This window comes from Tachysurus vachellii, chromosome 10 (genome assembly GCF_030014155.1).
Source record: "Tachysurus vachellii isolate PV-2020 chromosome 10, HZAU_Pvac_v1, whole genome shotgun sequence".
Classification (NCBI taxonomy): Eukaryota; Metazoa; Chordata; class Actinopteri; order Siluriformes; family Bagridae; genus Tachysurus; species Tachysurus vachellii.
In genome coordinates, this window is record NC_083469.1 from 21,811,890 (window position 1) to 21,835,233 (window position 23,344).

Here is a 23,344-nt window from a genome sequence, read left to right on the forward strand (position 1 = left end):
CGGTAGGTTGATTGGCATCTCTGGAAAAATTGTCCGTAGTGTGTGAGTGCGTGAGTGAATGAGAGTGTGTGTGTGCCCTGCGATGGGTTGGTACTCCGTCCAGGGTGTATCCTGCCTTGATGCCCGATGACGCCTGAGATAGGCACAGGCTCCCCGTGACCCGAGGTAGTTCGGATAAGCAGTAGAAGATGAATGAATGAATGAATGAATGAATGAATAACTGTAGTTATTAAAACTATAAAGTAAATCAACTATTCTGTATGATGTACACACACTTGTTATAAATGGATGTTACTATCTGAATAGCTACGGTGTTTAGACATTTTCTGCTGGGGAAATTGAATTAAAGCAATATAATTTTGCAGCTGTGGTGTTTTCTGACACAAAGCAGTTTAATCAAATGTCCTTCCGGTCATCATAAAATAACACTTAAGTATCAACAGCAAGGACCAAACTAGTATTCAATCATAATCATAAGTACTCACATTCAGTAACCTTTATTTATTTTGCTTTCAGCTTTTAAGGATAAGTAAAAGCAATGGAAGTTCAAATATAAGATTATATTAAAGAAAATGTTGGTAGCATATTTAGTTGAATACTATTGGTATTTCTAGGTGGTTGCTTTTCCTACCCAGGGAATTGCTAATTGGTTGCTGAGCTTGGAGTATTGCTGAGTAATTTCCATAGATATCTATACACTAGATGTCGCATTGGGGTCCTAAAAATGCGTCAAAACCGCCGCCATCTTTGTACGGTAATCCTTTACCTCAAATGCATGGACGATGCCGGACTTCTGTGCTGCATTTGGTTGTTCAAACGAAAGAAATCTAAAAACCAGACAGCAAGTGATTACATTTCACAAGTGAGAATGTGTTTTATGATATTGAATGTTAGGAAATTATATTTCTTGTTCCGTTGGTTTGTTTTAGTCCTTGGTTAACGACCGCAGCTAATCCATGCTAGTTAACCATTAGTTTTTGACTGATAGGAAAACAGACAATGTTTGTAGACAAATGTTTGTAGATTCCGAAGCTCTTAATAAGGACATTAAAAATTGACCCATGCTTTTTTGCTTAAAGGTGAAAACCCAACTTTATGTATGTTTTGTAAGATTCCCTTATCTGTCAAACATATTTTATTAGATTGTCCTGGACTTAACACAAGCAGAATGCTCTTTTATACAATTACTTCACTTAAGGACATATTTAATGACAATTTGTCTGAAAAGGGTTTGAATTTTTTTTATCGTATGTTAATTTAACAAATGTATAATATGACTTGCTGTTTATAGTTGTTTTGTTTTTATTGCATTTATATGATATTTGTGTTTTTGTAATTGAATTTTTTGCCATGAAAATAGCTTTTGATTGCTGACATGGTATTAAATAAAATAATCTGAATCTGAATCTGTTTGTAGATTCCCAAGTGATAAACAGAGACGAGTTGCAGTTGCAGCACTAAACACTTTTTTTTTTAAATGGTTAATTCAGCTGACAGTCCTGGAAAGATGTCACCAGTTAGGTTGGCAGTTCAGCCTCAAAGTCAAACTTTGTGGGGTTTTTTTTTTTGGTTTATGTTCCTTTAGTACATACTTATTTAATGTGGCAAAAGTATTGCGGGAAAAGAATAAATAAAAGATTCAACAGTCTTTGGCACCTCAACTATCTAACTTTTTTACAACAGTTGTGCAATTATGTTCATTATGTTCCTCTCAAATTTGTGATTTGCTTCCACCTGCAAATTGCTTTGTGTATCATATTTAATAAACCGATACAATTTAAATGTATAAATGAACATGTATAGTCACACCATTGTAGCAGTGTTACATGCAGTAGGCTATAAGGTAAGTAGTGATTGTTCATTTGAAGTTTACTCAGGTGGAAGAATGTAACTAATAAACTTACACCTACTAGCACTATGCATTATATTGTGAAAAAGTAGATTATCTTAATATCAAAACCTTAAATTTTCTCTGGACTTAATGATAAATACATATCTGACCTTTGGAACGACCAAAAAAAAACTAGAAATCACATTCATGACGATTTATGGTGATTTTATTTCTTTGCCTACATTGACGCTAATGCATTAAGAGGAGGGGGTCCCCTGTACCAAGATGGCGGCTCAGTTGACGCATTCGCTCCAATGTACTGCCCTAAACAAGGCGACATCTAGTGTATATGTCTATGAGTGGTTGCAATAACATGCTAGTTTGTTGCTAATATGTTGCTAGATTGTCCATGCACTACATAATCATAATAAACTGAAAAATTGAAACGATTAAAGTCCTCATATCTTCTTTTACATTCCTCTACTCAAACCTATCAATTACCTACCCCAATGTTATTATTAATATTATTACTGCTTCTGAATTTTTTTGCCTACAGTGTTGGATTCAGAACTTTTTTCATCTGCTGTTGAAAATACATATTGGGGACATATGAATAATATTCATGTACAATGTTGATCATACTCATTTTAAAACATTTTAAATACAAATACCTACAAATACCTGGGTGTTCATCTGAACAGCAAACTGGACTGGACAGACAATACTGAGGCAATCTACAAGAAAGGACAGAGCAGACTCTTTCTGCTGAGGAGACTAAGGTCTTTTGGAGTGCAGGGAGAGCTACTGAAGACCTTTTTTTGGTGGCCATATTCTATGGTGTGGTATGCTGGTGCAGCAGCATCTCTACTGCAGAAAGGAAGAGACTGGACAAGCTGATCAGGAAGGCCAGCTCAGTCCTGGGGATTCCTCTGGACACTGTACAGGAGGTGGGAGAAAGGAGGATGGTAGCAAAACTATCATCATTGCTGGAGAACGACTCTCACCCCCTGTATGAAACGGTTTCATCTCTGAGCAGCTCCATCGGTGACAGACTGTTACATCCTGTCTGAAGGAGCGATACAGACGGTCTTTCCTCCCTGCTGCTATTATACTTTACAATCAAAGCTACTCCCAGTGAACCAGTCACCATAATGCACACTGTTATTACTGTTTCACTGCAATAATAAACAATAACAAAGTATTTTAAACATGTGCAATAACAGAAATTTTGTAAAATGTGCAATATTACCAATGCACATTATGTCTTCAGTGTAACCACTACTCTTTTTATGCATTTTTGTTTTTGTATATACTGTATATTATATTATGTCTTTATTCTTTATTCTTTTTATATATTTTTTTTACTGCTGTAACAGAGAAATTTCCCCATTGTGGGACGAATAAAGGTATATCTTATCTTAATAATGCATTTCCCTGTATAGAATCTATAATACTGGCCAATTTTGTGTCTGTACCGAAAATCAAAATAAAAAATTGCCTACGAAAAGTGAACAAATATTCAAAAAGAATAATAATAATTATAACAATAAGAAAAAGAACATGGAGTACAAAATGCTTATAATAAGAAGAATATAGTATAAAAACATTTATTTGTCAAATCAATACAATAAAGGGACTTTATGATTATCACTCTCCAAACACATAATTAGGAATATCTGTACACTTGATCATTTATGAAATTATCAAGCAATCATGTGGCATCATTACAATCCATAAAATCATACAGATACAGGCCAGCAGTTTTGGGTAATGTTCACAACATAGATAACCACTCTGTACAGTTGTGCTCAGCAAAAAAGCATCTCAGAAGGTACAACACTTGCAACCTTGAGGTGGATGGGCAAAAGACCAGAATGAGCTCTGCTTCTGTCAGCCAAGAACACAAAGCTGAGGCTGCAGTGGGCACTGTACTGCTGAAGACTGAAAAAATGTCTGCTGAATCTCAATTTGTGCTGAGGCAATATTTAGTGCCAACAACATTCATTCATTCATTCATCTTCTACCGCTTATCCGAACTACCTCGGGTCACGGGGAGCCTGTGCCTATCTCAGGCGTCATCGGGCATCAAGGCAGGATACACCCTGGACGGAGTGCCAACCCATCGCAGGGCACACACACACACTCTCATTCACTCACGCACTCACACACTACGAACAATTTTCCAGAAATGCCAATCAACCTACCATGCATGTCTTTGGACCGGGGGAGGAAACCGGAGTACCCGGAGGAAACCCCCGAGGCACGGGGAGAACATGCAAACTCCACACACACAAGGTGGAGGGGGGAATCGAACCCCGACCCTGGAGGTGCGAGGCGAACGTGTTAGCCACTAAGCCACCGTGCCCCCCTGCCAACAACATGAATCCATAAATATAACCTGCCACAAAAAACTGAATATGTTTTGAGAGCAAAGTGAGGCCTTACCCAGTACTAATAAAGTTTAATAAAGTGCTGTGCTTCAGTGAGTTTTTATATACGCATAAATAAATACATATCAAATCAATCATATATATCAATCAATCTCAATCGGAGCCTGTGACTCAGTGGGGTGAGTCATTGTGTGGAGTTTGTAACTGTGTGGAGTTTGTAAAGACATACAAATACCTAGGAGTGCAGTTGGATGAGAAACTGGACTAGACTACTAACACAGATGCTCTGTCTAGCAGAGGACAGAGCAGCTTGTACTTCCTCAGCAAGCTGGAGTCCTTCAATATCTGTAAAAGGCTGCTGCAGATGTTCTATTAGACTGTTGTGGCGAGTTCCCTCTTCTATGAGGTGTGCTGGGGTGGCAGCATCAGGAAGGATGCCTCATGTCTGGACAAGCTGGTGAGGAAGGCGTGTCAATCATGGACAATCCACTACATCCACTGCAACATCTCCAGGCAGAGGAGCAGTATCCTACGTCACCCACAATGCATTTCAAATAAAACACATCCACCCTGTATTACTGCAGTGTGTGTGTGTATATATATATATATATATATATATATATATATATATATATATATATATATATATATATATATAAATAATTTGATATATATTTCATTTTAAATGTATATATAATGTGTGTGTGTGTGTGTGTGTGTGTGTGTGTGTGTGTATATATATATATATATATATATATAATTTTTTTTTTCACACTGCAGTAATACAGGGTGGGTGTGTTTTATTTGAAATGCATTGTGGGTGATGTAGGATACTTATCATTTGGAGTCGTTTCTTTGACTACTGTAGTACTACATATCCCAGAATGCATTGTACAAAAGTAATGGGATGGGCTGACTTCTTTGCCGACATACGACGGTGATGTGGCGAAGTCTCTCATCATTGCACCTTTAGTCGTTACACAAACGGTCTGTAGAATTCTTTGTGGCCCAAAATGTCGGACGGTGGAGGAGACGACAGTGGAGGCACTATGGAGGTCTCTGCTGCTGTGCAGACGGTCGCTGATGCCTCGGTTCTGCAGAAACACATCCGCAAACTGGTGCCTCTGCTGCTAGAAGATGGCGGCGAAGTGCCGGCCGCACTGGAAACCACCCTGGAAGAGAAGAGCTCCGTGGAGCAGATGAGGAAATTTCTCTCGGATCCTCAAGTTCACACCATTCTAGTAGAACGGAGCTGTCTAAAAGGTTTCTTAATGTTCTTTACAGAAATGACAAAATAATAGATAAGATAATATAAATACCAAACTGATTAAAATGGATGGTGTAAGTGACTCAGTAATATAGAAGGTTGTTTATTGTACTGGTCTCGATAAGGGGAGTCTGTTTATTGTGTCACAGCCATCAGACTTCTGATGTAAACCGTTGACAGTAAATCACAGGACCGCAGTGACGCCTTTATTAGTTAGTAAACAAAGGCTTTAATGAGAAACACAGCTGGATGACGACATAGTGTTCAGTTATGTAGACCATTAATTTTATAGAATGTCGTCTCTGGACGTTACATTTTCGTTGTAGAAAGATTTTTTATTATTATTTTTTATTTAATTAGTTATTTGTGATGGAGCACGAAAAACTAGTCCCTTCTGCTGAAGGCAAAGGATGCGCATGCGCAATGTGAACAGACAGGCAGCAAGGCGTGTCTCATCAGCCGCACAATGATCGACAGTATTACTAAATGTTCATGACAATTCCACGCTGGAACGCATTAAATATGCTTATAATCAAACGTTTGTAATGTACATAGTGTTTCTGGTGCTAGTTTGTTGGATGGAGTGCAGTAACAATGCTGAGTTGGATATCAAACATCATTGATCAGGGTCAGGTTTTGTTTTTAGCTCTTATCACACATGAGCAAGGGATTCTTTTGTGATTGTTCTTCCAGTCAGACTCTTAAGAATAAGACATTCAACTTAGAAGTAGTGGAGACAGCGCCCGTAGTCGTTAAAGGTTCAGAATTGAAGTAGGCAGAGACTGTGACAAGGCCCCAAGATACATTCATGAGGTTCAACGCATGTGAAAAAAAAATCCCTTTGTCATTTATCTTCATGAAGGAAAGAAACTAGCTAGGAGGATGATTTGTGCGTTTGCATTGAAACACAGAGTGGGTTGATTCAGATTTCCTGGCAATAAAACCTGTGAGTCAACCCTACAGTCTTTTAGTCAATTCCACACAATGGAAATGGATTCTAGTGAATCTAGAAAAAATTGAATTAACCGGTTTGTTTTGTTTTTAGATTTCATTTGTTTGATCAGATTGGGGCTTTAATTGGATTTAATCATATAGTTCAGAAGAGAACATCGGTTTGTGTGTCTCAATTATGATTTATCAAAAATAGTTTATAAGTTGAAGTACTAGTGCCAGGTAGGCATCATGACTGTTAAATAAACATGTGTTCGTATGCTGCAGGGGTTGGTTGTCTGCTCTCTCTTCATATGCAATGTCCAGGCTTTTCTTTCACCCGTTTTTTTCCTTTTGTGGTGTTAAACGAAAAAAGAAAGTAATGCATTTGTGCTGTCTTGTAAGTTGTACTTTAAAAAGTTATAATGATATGATTTCCCACCTAGGCATGTTTACAACTACCAGTTCCTTTCCCATTTTCTGAATGGTGTCAGATCGGCAATGCTCCGCACACTGATCACTTTTTCACACTGAATAGCACAGTGCATCAACAGCGTGGAAGCAGTCTGTGCCCTTTGTGCTTTCATACTAGCAGCAATTGTATTGCGCAACTGAACTGAAGCTTTTGTATCGCAAACAAAAAAAAGTTTGCAATAGTTACATTTGATTTTAAATGAAATTGGTGTTAAAGTTGTTGCCTTAAAGAGCAAAACCTTTTCAAGAGGCTTATTTTAACTAGTCATGTAGTTTCTATAACTTTGACTTGTTTTATCCAATTTAGAAAAATCAGGTCAGAAAGAGGTTACAGAGATCTGTTGCTAAGGCTAAGAAGAAGGATGAGATGCAGCCGTACATACAGCCGTAATAAAAACAATGTTTAGTTTTACATTTATAGCATTATTTACTAGATGGTTTAATGTACAGACATAGAATTTGGTTAAATCAACAACACTGACCATACTATACAGACCATCAAGTCTGTAACTGTTAAAGTGGGTTTTTATTAGCTTTACGTGGCTGATGGAGCAAGCAAGGCACACTTTTTGTTTTCAAAAGGCACAGATGTTTTTATTTTCCACTCTAGGTCTTAAAAGGTGTGAAATGATGTCATTGCAACTTAAAAGGCGCTATGAATGCAGCATACCAAATTAGCAAGTTACCTTGAAATTGAAGATAGGGCATTGTAAGTTATTAAACACAACTCTCTTTCATTTTATTGGCCAATGAAAACTTTTTTTAGAAGGAAAAACATTTTTTTTCTGGTCTTGTGGACGACTTCTGTGCTTGTTGTGTGCAAGTTTGAAGGCAGACATCCATGTGACTGGCTGCACATATCCACAAATAACTGGAGGCAGAAACATAAACAATGCCAGATAAGCAGAGAACTCCTGATATGAAGAGGAAGGTTGGGTAACGTTTAAAAAGTCCCTGTGTTAGGTTTACACTTTCATCTATTGTAGAGACAGTCACAGTGCAATAATCATCCACACCATTCCCCAATGTGGCTTCTGTTGTGATGAGATCAGTGAGGCAGGGTGAATATTCTATGCTAGCAGGGTCAGCACAGGCTCCAGCACAGAAGGTATTTTATTTCATTAAACAGTGATGTTCATAATTTAGTCATTTCATGTTTGGTAGCTGAATCACATGTCACGTACACATGATTAGATTTTCTTTTAATTATTGTGGAATTGAAGTTATTAAATGATTTAGGAAGAATAAATTAAAGAATAAAAAATATTTAATTAGGAAATGAAAAGGTGACCCAGTAGTTATCTAACTGTCTAATCTATATAATGTGTTTTTTCTTTTTTAGAGGATGTAGGAGATGAAGGAGAGGAGGAGAAGGAATGCATTTCCTACAGCATTAATATTGATATCCATTATGGGATTAAGTCCAACAGGTGAATTGGTCTTCAATGATTTGCAGTCTGCATACAGTGTTTGGTAAATAATTTCTGATGTTCAAGGCAATGACTAAATTCATATTATATATTTCTTTTAGCCTGGCTTTTATTAAGAGGACTGGAGTCATTGACGCTGACAAGCCCATTTCAACCCAAGTCCGTGTTTTGACACTCAGTGAAGATTCTCCATATGAGACGTTGCACTCTTTTATCAGTAATGCTGTTGCTCCATTCTTTAAGTCTTACATCCGTGAGTCAGGTAAAGCTGACAGGTAAGGCCAGAATATTGAGCTACTGGATAATCATGGTTAAAGTTATGAGTTTGTTGTGGCCATGCACATGTTTTATAGATGTTCCTGTGTTTTATTATTGCTCACACTCAAGCCTGTTGTTGGTTTTTTTTTTTTTATAATTTAGGGATGGAGACAAGATGGCTCCATCTGTGGAAAAGAAGATTGCAGAGCTTGAAATGGGTTTGTTACACCTGCAGCAAAACATAGAGATTCCAGAGATAAGTCTTCCGATCCATGCCATAATCTCTAACACTGCAAAGCAGTGCTATGAACGGGGAGAAAAGCCTAAAGTTACTAACTTTGGTGACAAAGTAGAGGATCCCACTTTCCTTAACCAGCTACAGTCAGGGGTTAATCGCTGGATTAGGGAAATTCAGAAGGTATTGATATTTATTTATATATATATATATATATATATATACACACGTGTGTGTGTGTGTGTGTGTGTGTGTGTATATATATTTATTTATTTATTTATTTATTTATTAATTAATATCAGTGTTTAATTTAATGTTTGCCTTGTAGGTGACTAAACTTGACAGAGACCCTGCCTCTGGGACGGCCCTTCAGGAAATCAGCTTTTGGCTTAACCTTGAACGTGCCCTCAATCGCATCCAGGAGAAGAGGGAGAGTCCAGAAGTGCTGCTTACCTTGGACATTCTTAAACATGGCAAACGATTTCATGCCACTGTTAGCTTTGACACAGATACCGGTGAGGGTTCAACATGACGCATTACTTTTGCTGTTAGATTTTTATTTAGATTTGTAGAATGCAATGCTTTTGTTTTTTTATTTTTAGGTCTGAAGCAGGCTGTGGAGACGGTAAACGATTACAACCCTCTGATGAAGGACTTCCCACTCAACGATCTGTTGTCAGCCACTGAACTGGACAAAATCCGTCAGGCTTTGGTGGCCATTTTTACACATCTACGCAAAATTCGAAACACAAAATATCCCATTCAGCGAGCCCTGCGCTTGGTGGAGGCCATTTCTCGTGACCTCAGTGCACAACTTCTTAAAGTCCTGGGCACCCGGAAACTCATGCATGTGGCATATGAAGAATTTGAGAAGGTACTGATCATCAGGAATTTTGGTCTTGACATTATTCTTATTATTCTCCTTGTGGTGGTTTTTAACCAGTAAACGACACCTTTTATTTACTCCTTAGGTGATGGTAGCTTGTTTTGAAGTGTTCCAGACCTGGGAAGATGAATATGAAAAACTTCAGGTTCTCCTTAGAGATATTGTGAAGAGGAAGAGGGAGGAGAATCTCAAAATGGTGTGGCGCCTCAGCCCTGCGCATAGAAAACTGCAGTCTCGCTTAGATCACATGAGACGCTTTAGGAGACAGCATGAGCAACTGAGAGCTGTAATTGTCCGTGTACTGAGACCTCAGGTACTTGTGAATGTCTGCAACATTTAGATTCACTGTGTGATATTCAGTCAGTGATATAATTTTTTCTTTGACCATTTGTTCACTTTTCCCCCTTGTATTTATTGGCTTATCAGCCATTTTATTTATTGTTTTTGGTCTGTGATTCCAGGTGTCTGCTGTGCCACAGCATGGCCAGAGTGAAGCAGTTGAACCCCCTGACATGAAAGTGGCCGAAGTCCTCTTTGATGCTGCAGATGCTAATGCCATTGAAGAAGTTAACTTGGCTTATGAAAATGTAAAGGAGGTAGATGGATTGGATGTCTCAAAGGAGGGAATGGAGGCATGGGAAGCCGCAATGAAGCGGTACGATGAGCGCATCGATCGCGTTGAGACCCGCATCACAGCCCGTCTTCGTGACCAACTAGGCACTGCAAAGAATGCCAACGAGATGTTCCGCATCTTCTCCCGCTTCAATGCTCTCTTTGTGCGTCCACATATTCGCGGAGCCATACGTGAATACCAGACCCAGCTCATCCAGCGCGTGAAGGACGACATAGAGTCTTTGCATGACAAGTTTAAAGTACAATACCCACAAAGCCAGTCTTGTAAGATGAGTCATGTACGTGACTTGCCCCCAGTCTCCGGGTCTATCATCTGGGCCAAGCAGATTGACCGGCAGCTAACCGCCTACATGAAACGTGTGGAGGATGTTCTGGGAAAAGGTTGGGAAAATCATGTGGAGGGTCTGAAGCTGAAGCAGGATGGGGACAGCTTTCGTGCCAAACTAAACACACAGGAGATTTTTGATGACTGGGCCCGCAAAGTACAGCAGCGCAATCTTGGCGTTTCAGGTCGGATCTTCACTATTGAAAGCAGCCGTGCCCGTGGGCGCACCGGGACCATTCTGAAACTGAAAGTTAACTTTCTACCAGAGATCATCACTCTGTCTAAGGAGGTTCGTAACCTGAAGTGGCTTAGCTTCCGTGTACCCTTGGCCATTGTTAACAAAGCCCATCAAGCAAATCAGCTTTACCCATTTGCCATTTCTCTTATTGAGAGTGTGCGTACATATGAGCGCACTTGTGAAAAGGTGGAGGAGCGGATTTCAATTTCACCCTTGGTGGCTGGTTTAAAGAGAGAGGTTCAAGCCCTGGTTACTGAGGGCATTACATTAGTTTGGGAGTCCTATAAACTTGATCCCTATGTTCAGCGCCTGGCAGAAACGGTCTTCAATTTCCAAGAGAAGGTTTGTTCCTTGGTTTGATAAACACACTGTCTATATATAAAGTGGAGAGAACAAAAGGTAATAATTGTACTGTACATTTTACATATAGGTGGATGACCTTCTGTTGATTGAAGAGAAAATTGACTTGGAGGTACGCTCTCTGGAAACTTGCATGTATGACCATAAGACCTTCTCAGAGATCCTCAGCCGTGTCCAGAAAGCTGTTGATGACCTAAATCTGCATTCCTACTCTAATTTGCCCATTTGGGTCAACAAACTGGACATTGAGGTAAGCTATGTGAAATGGATCTTTTGAAACATGGCTAATCCACTGAAATTCTAAAATCAGTTTGTTTTAATTATGATCGTTGATTTTTAGATCGAGCGGATCTTGGGAGTACGTCTGCAGGCTGGACTCAGGGCATGGACACAGGTTCTTAGAGGACAAATGGAGGACAAAGCTGATGTGGACATGGACACTGAAGCACCACAAGTCAGCCACAAGCCCGGAGGAGAGCCAAAGATTAAGGTGAAATATTTTCAGTTAAGGATGTAGAGACTGCTATAACAAAGATGTTTTTAAAATTCAGATTTTTTTTTTTATTTTTTAAACAGTTTACAATATTAATATTGTGACACATTATCTCTGTATAGAATGTGGTCCATGAGCTCAGGATTACAAACCAGGTTATATACCTGAATCCTCCTATCGAAGACTGCCGTTATAAACTCTACCAAGAAATGTTTGCCTGGAAGATGGTCATTCTGTCTTTACCAAGGATACAGAGTCAAAGATACCAGGTTGGTATAGCAATGAAACCTTCTTGACTTGGGTAAAGTTCAAAGTGACTGATTTTTTTTTTCTGTGAACAGGTCGGTGTCCACTTTGAGTTGTCTGAAGAGGAGAAGTTTTACAGAAATGCTCTGACTAGAATGCCTGATGGTCCAGCAGCCCTTGAAGAGGCCTACAATGCTGTCAAGGAAAATGTCTCAGAGGTTGAGCAGTATGTCAAGGTAATACACAGCCTTCTATTTAGATCTCTGTTCAATTATATACTGTTGCATATATATATATATGCAACAGTATAGAAAGCCTAGAAAGATGCCAACAAATTTTATTTTCTGTCTCTTGATTTTAGGTTTGGCTTCAGTACCAGTGTTTGTGGGATATGCAGCCTGAGAACATCTATAATCGCTTGGGGGAAGACCTGAATAAGTGGCAAGCTCTATTGGTGCAGATCCGAAAAGCAAGAGGAACCTTTGATAATGCTGAAACTAGAAAGGAATTCGGCCCAGTGATCATTGACTATGGCAAGGTAAATCCATCCAAATTAACTATATATGTGTGTGTATGTGTGATATATATATATATATATATATATATATATATATATATATTAATTATATATATATCTCACACACACACACACACACACACACACACAAAATATGTCGTCATAATCAAGAATGTCATGTTTTTATTTTTATCCATCACAAATTAGGTCCAGTCTAAGGTGAACCTAAAGTATGACTCCTGGCATAAGGAAGTACTCAGCAAATTTGGGCAGATGCTAGGTCAAAACATGCAGGATTTCCACTCTCAAATATCCAAGGTATATGGAGTTGTCCTAGTTGTGAATGCTTGTTTTGTAGTATCGATGCACTAACTTTTTAAAGAAATGTTTATGCATTTATTTTGTTATTCCAGTCGCGCCAAGAGCTGGAACAGCATTCTGTGGATACAGCCAGCACTTCTGATGCTGTAACCTTTATTACATATGTGCAAGCCCTCAAGCGGAAAATCAAGCAGTTTGAAAAACAAGTCGATGTAAGTAGCACCATAGAGTTCACTCATCATTTATCTGATTTGCATACAGGCATGACTTGACTTCTGTGTTGTGTTCTTTAGCTCTTCCGCAATGGTCAGCGTCTCCTGGAGAAACAGCGCTTCCAGTTCCCGCCTTCTTGGCTGTACATTGACAACATTGAAGGAGAATGGGGAGCTTTCAGTGACATTATGAAACGCAAGGATACTGCCATCCAGCAGCAAGTGGCTAACTTGCAGATGAAGATCGTTCAGGAAGACCGGGCAGTAGAGAACCGCACCTCGGATCTACTCACAGACTGGGAGAAGACCAAACCAGTTGCTGTAAGTTAAGTTTTTGGAGATTGTTTGTTTATATTCTTTTTGGCCAATCTTTTCCAGATAGATTACTTTTTCCTTAATTTTAGGGCAACCTTCGTCCAGAGGAAGCCCTACAGTCCCTCACCATCTATGAAGGCAAATTTGGGCGACTGAAGGATGACAGAGAAAAATGTGCCAAGGCTAAGGAAGCTTTAGAGTTGACAGACACTGGCCTGTTAAGTGGCAGTGAGGAGAGAGTACAGGTATAGTCTAAACAGCCACATGCTGCTTGATCTTTATTTTTTGGTTCTTTATAATTCCAGTACATGCTTCAAAGTTTGTGTGGTTTTGTAGGTTGCATTGGAAGAGTTGCAAGACCTGAAGGGTGTATGGTCAGAGCTATCCAAGGTTTGGGAGCAAATTGATCAAATGAAGGAACAACCTTGGGTGTCTGTGCAGCCACGTAAAGTAAGATTGGATGATGTTCACTATCTTGCTTGAATAGGTAGTCTAAGGCTCTTATTACTCTAACATTCTTTGTTTATATCTGTAGCTGCGGCAAAGCTTGGATGCTCTTCTCAACCAACTAAAGAACTTCCCAGCACGCCTTAGACAGTATGCCTCCTACGAATATGTGCAGAGGCTTCTAAAAGGCTACATGAAGGTTTGCAAATACCGATTCATATAAACAGACGGGAACAAATTTATGTAAAGGTTTTTTCCAGAAACGTTTTAAATCATTTTGTTGGATCCACAGGTGAACATGTTGGTGATTGAGCTGAAATCCGAGGCTCTCAAAGATCGTCACTGGAAACAACTGATGAAGCGCCTGCATGTCAACTGGGTGCTCTCTGAGCTGACACTTGGACAGATCTGGGATGTGGACTTGCAGAAGAATGAAATGGTGGTGAAGGATGTACTGCTGGTGGCACAGGGAGAAATGGCCCTTGAAGAGTTCCTCAAACAGGTCTTGAAGCCCTAACCTCTTTATAGTGAAATCCATTAAATATGAATTTATTTAACTTCCTTTCTCTGTACACCTCAGATACGAGAAGTCTGGAACTCCTATGAGCTTGACTTGGTCAACTATCAGAACAAGTGTCGTCTGATCCGGGGGTGGGATGACCTGTTCAACAAAGTCAAGGAACATATAAACAGTGTGTCAGCCATGAAGCTGTCTCCATACTACAAGGTGGAAGATCTTTCTTTTTTTTTTGGAAGCCTGATTTAATATGGTTGTATGTTTTTACTAATAGATTTAGGTCTTATATATGAAGGATATTGAAGGATAACACATATGTGATAATATGAAAAAAGTGCCCCACAATGCCATTCTAAACCATAAAAAGAAATAAGTGTAGGTTTTAACTGACTGAGTATTAATGTTCTCTGAGAACACTATGTTCTTTCAATAAAAATGGAAGGGTCTATGGATATAGAATATGAATATGCAGTTTTGAAGCCCAAATAAAATGTAGGAAGGAAAAGTTTGGAGCCAGAATACAGTGTTTTTCTTTTCTGTAGGTGTTTGAAGAAGATGCCCTAAGCTGGGAAGACAAGCTTAACCGCATCATGGCTCTGTTTGATGTCTGGATAGACGTGCAGAGACGTTGGGTCTACCTGGAGGGCATTTTTACTGGCAGTGCTGACATCAAACATCTTCTTCCTGTGGAGACGCAACGGTTCCAGAGGTGAGCAGATCGCTAGAGGAGTGGGCTGTAAATTCTGTGAATGGAGATGCTTTACTCAGTGTGTTGTGTGTTTTTGTTTTTTTGTAGCATTAGCACAGAGTTCCTGGCTCTGATGAAGAAGGTGACAAAGTCTCCGCTTGTCATGGATGTCCTGAACATACAGGGTGTTCAAAGGTCATTGGAAAGGCTTGCAGACCTCCTAGGAAAGATCCAGAAGGCACTAGGAGAATATCTTGAAAGAGAGCGCTCATCCTTCCCCAGGTTGGGAGACCTTTAGTTTTGGGTTTAGCTGACTGGAAAATCCTTAAAATATGTGTTTTAACTATAGTGTTTCATTTTAGGTTCTATTTTGTTGGTGATGAGGACCTACTTGAGATTATTGGCAACAGCAAAAATGTGGCCAAGCTGCAGAAGCACTTCAAAAAAATGTTTGCTGGAGTGGCCAGCATTCTGCTGAATGAAGATAACACTGAGGTTCTTGGTATTTCCTCTCGAGAGGGTGAGGAGGTAAGAATAGAACTGAATGTCAGGCCTATGAATATAGAGAACAAAAATATTCAGGCGTTAAACTAAACTGGGACATGTTTTAGGTCCTCTACAAGACACCAGTGTCCATCACTGAACACCCAAAGATCAACGAGTGGCTGACCCTGGTGGAGAAGGAGATGCGTGTCACTCTGGCTAAATTATTGGCTGAATCAGTCACTGAGGTGGGGGCTTTTAACAAAGGCACTGCCATTGATCTTGGCACCTACATCAACTGGATCGACAGATACCAGGTAATTGTGGGACAACAAACATTTACTCATTATGCATCTTGAGCTTTTTTGGTTTTGATGTATTGCGTCCAGAGTGAGATGTTCCAAGTTTATTTATTGTGATAAGCTGTTTAATTATCCACAATTATTGGCTTGAAAAAAACTATTTTACTATTTCCAGTTTAGGATGAGTAGAGGTGTAATATGCACTTTAATTCATTAGCAATGTATTAGGCACTAATCCTCTGTAAAAGCCTCCGTTTGCTCACAAAGCAGTCTCAATTCTTTGTGGCTTGGATTCCTCAAGATGGTGAAAACTTTCATTAGAGATTTTGGTCAAGCTCGCCAAATTCCCTCGTGCAATTCTGGCAGATTTGTCAGGTTCACTTTCAACCTGTTAATCTCTTGTACTGTTACTTTCAAATGTGTTCTATTAAATTCAGACCCAATGATGTTTATGCCAGTTGTGTTTGTTTCCACAGACAAAAACATAAGAGAATCTTTGGCCCAACCATTGATCTGCAGAGTCTTTTTTAAATGTATTTTGGCAAGTCCAGACATTTTGTGACCGATGAATTACAGTTGTGTAATTCAGTGTTGATGAAAAATATCAGTTACAGATTAGCACATTGATGCAGCACACTAAATCTAAGCTTTGTTCCTGAGAAATTGATACTCCATTTCTTTTTGTTGGTTACACCCCAACCTTTGCACGTCACCTCCTTTGCCAAACTTTTAAAGTTTGTGTAATTTCATGGAGGTGTTCATCAATTATAGCTGTTTGAATAAACAAGCACAGTTCCACTTTGGTGGTTGAATAAGGTGGCCCAATAATATTTAGCAAAAATATGTTGAAATTTGTAGAGTTTTGTAGCCACGTACCAATCAACCAGAGTTTTTCTTGTCCCTTCTCCCTTGCTTGATCTTTCCAGTGGTCGCTGCTGCAAAGTTGTAGCCACCTAGCGTAGTTTTGATCCATATTCGTGGGTGCTTAAAGTATTAATGCTTTTGCCAGTTCATCTTTGCACTCATTTTCCAGCGTATGATTCTTTTGTATCCGTTGATCATGTCTTCACTGACCACATCAGATTGATTCCAGAACAAACACCGAATTTGTGCTTTGAGTGTAGGGTTTGAAGGCTTTGAGTGAAGGTTCTTGAGAGAAATTTCCAAACATAAATAGTTGCACTAGACTGCCACTCTCGAGCTGATGCCGGTACTTTTACTTTGTATGAATTTTATTGCTAGTGCTTGAATTCTCACCAACACTGTGTTGTCTTATTGTTGTTGCGAGACATCGGTATAGTAGTACTGATCATAAATTTGTGAACAAATCCTAAGAATAGTTTACAAAGTCAAGTAAAAAGTCTGACTGGGGAAAGAATCTGAGTGCACAGAGGATTTTTGGGAGAACCCAAGGAATCAGTGGAAATAATCATTTTGACTGTAGAATTCAAGGGTTGTGTGACATATGGACCAGAATGAAAAAGCCTGCTCAATAGTTCCAAAATTGGGTTGATCGGGCCAATATCGCTTGCCTGAGCATCAAGAGCTGAAAACAACCTTGTGACTAACTTTCATGTCTATAGTATTTACTAATTGGCCCTAGTCATTTGAAGGTAGAAGATCTTGACACTAACAGTAAGGTTCTGCAAAGGTTCACTTTGTGCTTGGATGACTAATAACAAAAATAATAAAATAATTGGCCAATAAAAATCTAATATGGTTGAGTCTAAGTAGTGCCCCCAGTGGCCAATACGTGCCAAGAAACTGCTGGGATATGCTTTATGAATATGAAGAGTTCCAATTTGAGTAAGACTGCATTAGCTACAGTACTAGTAGGTCCCTGAAACTAATTAAATATTTTGAGGAACCTTGTAAAATGCCTGCTAATACCTGGTTTGTGGTCATGATTTTTCAGTATCTAGGGATAATTCAATAAGGTGTATTCTGATTTTGATCTTTTAATATCACTGCCTTAATACATTGATTGATTGTATATATTGTTTGTGGGGAAAACGCCAACGGTAAAAAAAAAAAAATCCTTTTGGATTACTGTAGAGTTGGCTTGCAGTAGAAAGTGTTTAAGAGAAAAATGCTTGGTGCACACATCCCTATCCTTTCCCCAACAGAAGTCCACTGCGATTACATTAAACACAAAACTGTCTGTGCTGGGAACTTGCCGTTGCCGAGTGCATCATGCAAAAAAATATATTTCCATGTGGGTGTGCGCTCGCATGCACGTGCCTTTTTTTTCCCCCACAAAGTTTCCCAGATGGAAGCCTCTCTATTCTTTAATTGTATGAGTTTTTTCCTCCATTATGTGAAATAGTTCTCACATAAAATTCACTTATGAAATTTGAGCCGTTTCTTGTTACACCGTTGTAGATTCTTATATCTTTACAGATTTACAGGTAACAGCTTGTTTGTATTTTACTTCATCTCTCAAACCAGGGTAAATAGGAGAATCGTATTAGGGAAACCTTTTTATTAAATGTTAACCATAATTTCTGTTTTCTTCTTCTCTCTTTCAGTCCCAGTTGGTAGTTCTCTCTGCACAGATTGACTGGTCTGAGAATGTGGAGACAGCTCTGACAACCATTGCTGGTGGTGACAACATGGCTCCTCTGCAGGCAGTACTGACAAATGTGGAAGCCACATTGAACCTGCTGGCTGACACCGTGCTGATGGAGCAGCCTCCTATACGCAGGAAGAAGCTGGAGCATCTGGTTAGAATGTTTGAAGTCTTGTACCTTTTCCCTGTAATATAAATGCTACATAATGCACATTGCTAAAGTTTGCTTGTTAGTGAAGTTTACTCTTTTGTTATTTAGATCACAGAGCTTGTACATCAAAGGGAAGTGACTAGAACCCTCATCAAGAACAATATCAACAACTCCAAGTCCTTCGAGTGGCTGAGCCAGATGCGCTTCTACTTTGACCCCAAGCAGACTGAAGTTTTGCAGCAGCTATCCATTCAGATGGCAAATGCTAAGTTCAACTATGGCTTCGAGTACCTGGGTGTGCAGGAGAAGCTGGTACAGACCCCTCTCACAGACCGGTGTTACCTCACTATGACTCAGGCTCTGGAGGCTCGTTTGGGAGGATCTCCCTTTGGTTAGTGGATAAGGATAAGGCCTAATTTTCTTTTTTTATTGCAATAATGAAGTTGGGCCCTGTAGCTTATTATTCTGGGGCAACATAATGTATTGCAAGTATTGCGGATGAAGCAATATGTATAAGAACATTTTGGTATTGACTGAATTATTTTTTGGACATAGCTCTTGACAGTTTTTTCTAATGTCTGCCAGGCCCTGCAGGGACAGGAAAGACCGAGTCAGTCAAGGCTCTTGGCCACCAGCTTGGACGCTTTGTCCTGGTTTTCAACTGTGATGAGACCTTCGATTTCCAGGTATGTGATTTGTTTCTATCTAAAAAGGCTAGAACTAAAAAAACTAAACGTATACAATTTACTTATTATTAGTTCCTCTGATTCTAAGTACGGTCAACTGACTAAGGCATTATAGAGTTGTGCTAAATCTGTGCCATTACATAATTTATGTCTGCTTTATGAAATTTACACAACTTACTGTAAGAACATATACGTAAGTGTACTTCAGTACTTTCAGTAGTTCTGAATAGTAGAAGAGTATTCAGCCTTTTACCCTTTTCAGATTCTGTGATCTTTTTAAAGTAGTTAGTTTAAAATTGTGTTGGTTCATAAATTTGGGGCCAGAGAGCATTTATTTCATTCCATGGTTGATAACTGCTCTATGTATGGATTGTTAAAATTATATGGTCCACTTGTAATTGCTTTTTTTACACTAATTGGCCGTTCAGTGTAAGACAATGTCTTCTGTTTTACCTGTCCTGTCAGGCCATGGGGCGTATATTTGTTGGGCTGTGTCAAGTTGGTGCTTGGGGCTGCTTTGACGAGTTTAACCGACTAGAGGAAAGGATGCTGTCAGCTGTTTCCCAGCAGGTTCAGTACATCCAGGTGGCCCTGAGGGAGCACAGCAACCCCAACCGTGATCGCAGTATGTACTCTAGATCATTATGAACACAGTATACAAAGAAGTGTAAATATTTTGTATTGTATTATAGAACACATTTTTAAGACTACTTGGACCCTGCAGATTGTGCTGTATTTATCTTCGCATTAAAGAGTCAATATTTGGTTCTTCTTATGATGTAGCTGCTGCTTCTTCTATGTTCAATGTTCATAGCAACCAACTAGTAACACTTATGGAGTCACTTGGAATAATATAGCAGTGTTTTACCATTTGTAACATTTAAGCATGTTTCAGCTTTAACATTTTTCTTTTTAAATTTTAGAACGTTCATTCGTTCATGAACTTTTTAGCCTTCAAGCCTGTTGTGGCTTTTAACCTACGTGTGTGCATGCATGTGTGTTGCTTGTAGTCTAGTTTACAGTGATTGTCACTATTTTGGTTTGTTAACTGAAATTCTGCTTGAAAATCTCATTGTAAATCTAATGTAATATTTACTCTTGTAGGTTATATATACAGTGATTGTACTATGACTAAGTGGAGCACCACGACAACATGGAAGACGTGCACTGCACTGTTGTAATTGTTTGTTTTTATATTAGGCACACCAGTCACCACTGAGCTGCTGAACAAACAAGTGAAGGTGAGCCCTGATATGGCCATCTTTATCACCATGAACCCTGGCTATGCCGGACGCTCTAACCTGCCTGACAACCTGAAGAAGCTTTTCCGCAGTTTGGCTATGACCAAACCTGACCGCCAGCTCATTGCCCAGGTCATGCTGTATTCACAAGGCTTCCGCACTGCTGAGACCCTTGCCAAGAAGATCGTCCCCTTTTTCAAGTACTGTATTAGTCGTTATTTTACTTTTTTTTTTTATTTATTTATTTATTTTTTTTATTTTTTTTTTATATAAAGCAGACCGTGTAGTTATTTACATGTTTCCTAAATAAAAGTTAAAAACTTAACTTTTGTTTTTCTAACGCTGCCTAAATGTGCTTTAGTTTAATACTTCATCCTTCAAATGAGTGTAAAGCTTGTATATATTGTGTTTATCAGGCTGTGTGACGAGCAGCTTTCCTCTCAGTCTCACTACGACTTTGGCTTACGAGCCCTGAAGAGTGTGTTGATCAGTGCTGGAAATGTGAAGAGAGAGCGCATCCAGAAGATCAAGCGGGAGAAGGGCGAGCGTGGGGAGGTGGTGGATGAGAATGAGATTGCAGAGAACCTTCCAGAGCAGGAGGTAATGAGAGAGAATTGTTAGACTTTCACTAAGGCAGCAATTCTGTCTCATAATATCTCAGATTTACAAAAGCACATATAGCATTTGATGCAGAAACACCAAGTAAAGGGGGATATGAAACTGAAAGTTTGTGGCTGTCAGAAACCTACAAAACTTTGGGCCTGTTTTGGTTGCCTCCTGAACAGATCCTGATCCAGAGTGTGTGTGAGACAATGGTGCCCAAGCTGGTGGCGGAGGACATCCCTCTGCTTTTCAGCCTGCTCTCAGACGTCTTTCCAGGTGTGCAGTACATGCGTGGAGAAATGACTGCTCTCAGGGAGGAGCTCAAAAAGGTCTGCTCTGAGATGTACCTTGTGTATGGAGATGGTGATGATGTTGGCAGCATGTGGGTTGAAAAGGTAAATAAACACAACAGTATTTAAACATTTTTGAAAATATTTTCATGACATTATCAGAATTTTGGAAGATTTATAACCCACAAAAAAGTGTATTTTAATTGGACTCTCCTTCCATGACTCTTATAGTCAAGATTTCTTTGTTTATGTTGAATAACAGCAGTCTCATGATTTTCTTTTCTTTTTTCCAGGTTCTCCAGTTATACCAAATTACCCAAATCAATCATGGGCTGATGATGGTGGGTCCATCAGGCAGTGGGAAGACTATGGCTTGGCGTGTGTTGCTCAAAGCATTGGAGAGATTAGAGGGTGTTGAGGGAGTGGCGCACATCATCGACCCCAAAGCCATAAGCAAAGACCACCTCTATGGAACACTGGACCCCAACACACGTGAATGGACAGATGGGCTCTTTACACATGTACTCAGAAAGTAAGCTCCTGAAGGCCAGCAATCATCTCAATACCCTTCAGAATGTGGACTGAATTACTTACTTTTTTTGTAAAGATATTGTTCTTTTCCTTTTTTTTTTAAACCAAATGGTAATTTTTATAATGAATACTATTTGATGCTTATTATAAAAGTGTAACATTAACATGGATTGTTTTGTCTTTTGTCAGAATCATCGATAATGTGCGTGGGGAATTGCAGAAAAGACAGTGGATCATTTTTGACGGTGATGTAGATCCTGAGTGGGTAGAGAACCTGAACTCTGTGCTGGATGACAACAAGCTCCTGACGCTGCCCAATGGAGAACGTCTCAGCCTGCCTCCAAATGTATATAACTTTTGCTTTTATATAGTTTTATAATATAAAATATCATTTTTTAATTCCAAACTGATTAATATAATCTTCTGCATTTTTATATAAACCATCTGCCTTACAGTTTGTTGAACAGTGGTTTAGGGTGGAGTGTTTGTTTCTGTGTAGGTGCGCATCATGTTTGAGGTACAGGACCTGAAGTATGCTACACTGGCCACTGTGTCCCGTTGTGGCATGGTGTGGTTTAGTGAGGATGTACTCAGTACCGACATGATCTTCAACAACTTCCTGTCCCGCCTGCGCAGCATTGCCTTGGATGAGGGTGAGGACGAGGCTCAGCGCATGCGCAAAGGGACTGAGGATGAAGGAGAGGAGGCTGCCTCCCCCATGCTACAGGTAACTGACCTTCCTTTCATTAAACTTTATTGGAAACAGCTTTTTAATGTCATGCTTTAGGTAATGTGTTTGCAAATGCAGATAAACTTTCTTACTGGAAAATGGTTTACCTGACTATCAATTTTAGAGCTGTAACCCACAGCCATATGTTTTGTGTAAAATATACAGTTGTAATTTAACCAATTTTGCATCTGTACTGCTCTTTACTTTTTAACCCACAGATCCAGAGGGATGCGGCAGCCATCCTTCAGCCTTACTTCACTTCCACAGGGCTTGTGATCAAGGCCCTTGAGCATGCGTCTAAAATGGAGCACATAATGGACTTCACACGCCTCCGCTGCTTGGGCTCCCTTTTCTCCATGATGCACCAGGCCTGCCGCAATGTAGCTCTATACAACAACAACCATCCTGACTTTCCTATGCCTGTTGACCAGCTGGAAAAGTACATACAGGTCAGTGTTTTTAAATCAGGCAGACAGTTTACATGTAGTAAACAGCATCTCCACAAGTTTACAGTACAGAAGTGACTTGTGTGTAACTACAACATTATCTGAGAGAAACTGAGCCCGTGAAGAATTCTTGTGACCTTCTTTCTGTTGACATACAGAAATATCTGATCTATGCTGTGCTGTGGTCCTTCTCTGGCGATGGCAAGTTGAAGATGAGGGCAGAGCTCGGAGAATACATTCGGCGCATCACAACTGTGGCTCTCCCATCCGCACCTAATGTGCCAATCATCGATTATGAG

The 23,344-nt window shown here is 39.5% G+C and overlaps 1 protein-coding gene across 2 annotated transcripts in view; it reads left to right on the plus strand.

Moving 5' to 3' along the window:
• Positions 1 to 5,113: 5,113 nt before the first annotated feature.
• The window catches only part of dync1h1 (dynein, cytoplasmic 1, heavy chain 1), a 39,696-nt gene continuing 21,465 nt past the window's right edge, over positions 5,114 to 23,344 (plus strand). Inside the window, exons 1-37 of one of the 2 annotated variants that reach the window (XM_060880293.1) lie at positions 5,114 to 5,484; positions 8,235 to 8,322; positions 8,424 to 8,597; positions 8,743 to 8,998; positions 9,144 to 9,330; positions 9,418 to 9,689; positions 9,787 to 10,014; positions 10,163 to 11,239; positions 11,328 to 11,507; positions 11,598 to 11,747; positions 11,873 to 12,019; positions 12,092 to 12,232; positions 12,358 to 12,534; positions 12,721 to 12,831; positions 12,927 to 13,046; positions 13,128 to 13,367; positions 13,451 to 13,606; positions 13,698 to 13,811; positions 13,897 to 14,007; positions 14,101 to 14,310; positions 14,389 to 14,535; positions 14,868 to 15,034; positions 15,122 to 15,295; positions 15,376 to 15,541; positions 15,625 to 15,813; positions 18,327 to 18,521; positions 18,627 to 18,909; positions 19,104 to 19,204; positions 19,670 to 19,829; positions 20,405 to 20,645; positions 20,862 to 21,045; positions 21,231 to 21,443; positions 21,632 to 21,870; positions 22,059 to 22,215; positions 22,369 to 22,596; positions 22,818 to 23,048; positions 23,204 to 23,344. In XM_060880293.1, coding sequence (XP_060736276.1) covers positions 5,235 to 5,484; positions 8,235 to 8,322; positions 8,424 to 8,597; positions 8,743 to 8,998; positions 9,144 to 9,330; positions 9,418 to 9,689; positions 9,787 to 10,014; positions 10,163 to 11,239; positions 11,328 to 11,507; positions 11,598 to 11,747; positions 11,873 to 12,019; positions 12,092 to 12,232; positions 12,358 to 12,534; positions 12,721 to 12,831; positions 12,927 to 13,046; positions 13,128 to 13,367; positions 13,451 to 13,606; positions 13,698 to 13,811; positions 13,897 to 14,007; positions 14,101 to 14,310; positions 14,389 to 14,535; positions 14,868 to 15,034; positions 15,122 to 15,295; positions 15,376 to 15,541; positions 15,625 to 15,813; positions 18,327 to 18,521; positions 18,627 to 18,909; positions 19,104 to 19,204; positions 19,670 to 19,829; positions 20,405 to 20,645; positions 20,862 to 21,045; positions 21,231 to 21,443; positions 21,632 to 21,870; positions 22,059 to 22,215; positions 22,369 to 22,596; positions 22,818 to 23,048; positions 23,204 to 23,344 — 7,605 coding nt within the window. In that variant the 5' untranslated portion in view covers positions 5,114 to 5,234. The remainder of the gene's footprint in view (positions 5,485 to 8,234; positions 8,323 to 8,423; positions 8,598 to 8,742; positions 8,999 to 9,143; positions 9,331 to 9,417; positions 9,690 to 9,786; positions 10,015 to 10,162; positions 11,240 to 11,327; positions 11,508 to 11,597; positions 11,748 to 11,872; positions 12,020 to 12,091; positions 12,233 to 12,357; positions 12,535 to 12,720; positions 12,832 to 12,926; positions 13,047 to 13,127; positions 13,368 to 13,450; positions 13,607 to 13,697; positions 13,812 to 13,896; positions 14,008 to 14,100; positions 14,311 to 14,388; positions 14,536 to 14,867; positions 15,035 to 15,121; positions 15,296 to 15,375; positions 15,542 to 15,624; positions 15,814 to 18,326; positions 18,522 to 18,626; positions 18,910 to 19,103; positions 19,205 to 19,669; positions 19,830 to 20,404; positions 20,646 to 20,861; positions 21,046 to 21,230; positions 21,444 to 21,631; positions 21,871 to 22,058; positions 22,216 to 22,368; positions 22,597 to 22,817; positions 23,049 to 23,203) is intronic. The other variant, XM_060880292.1, reaches the window with a different exon arrangement.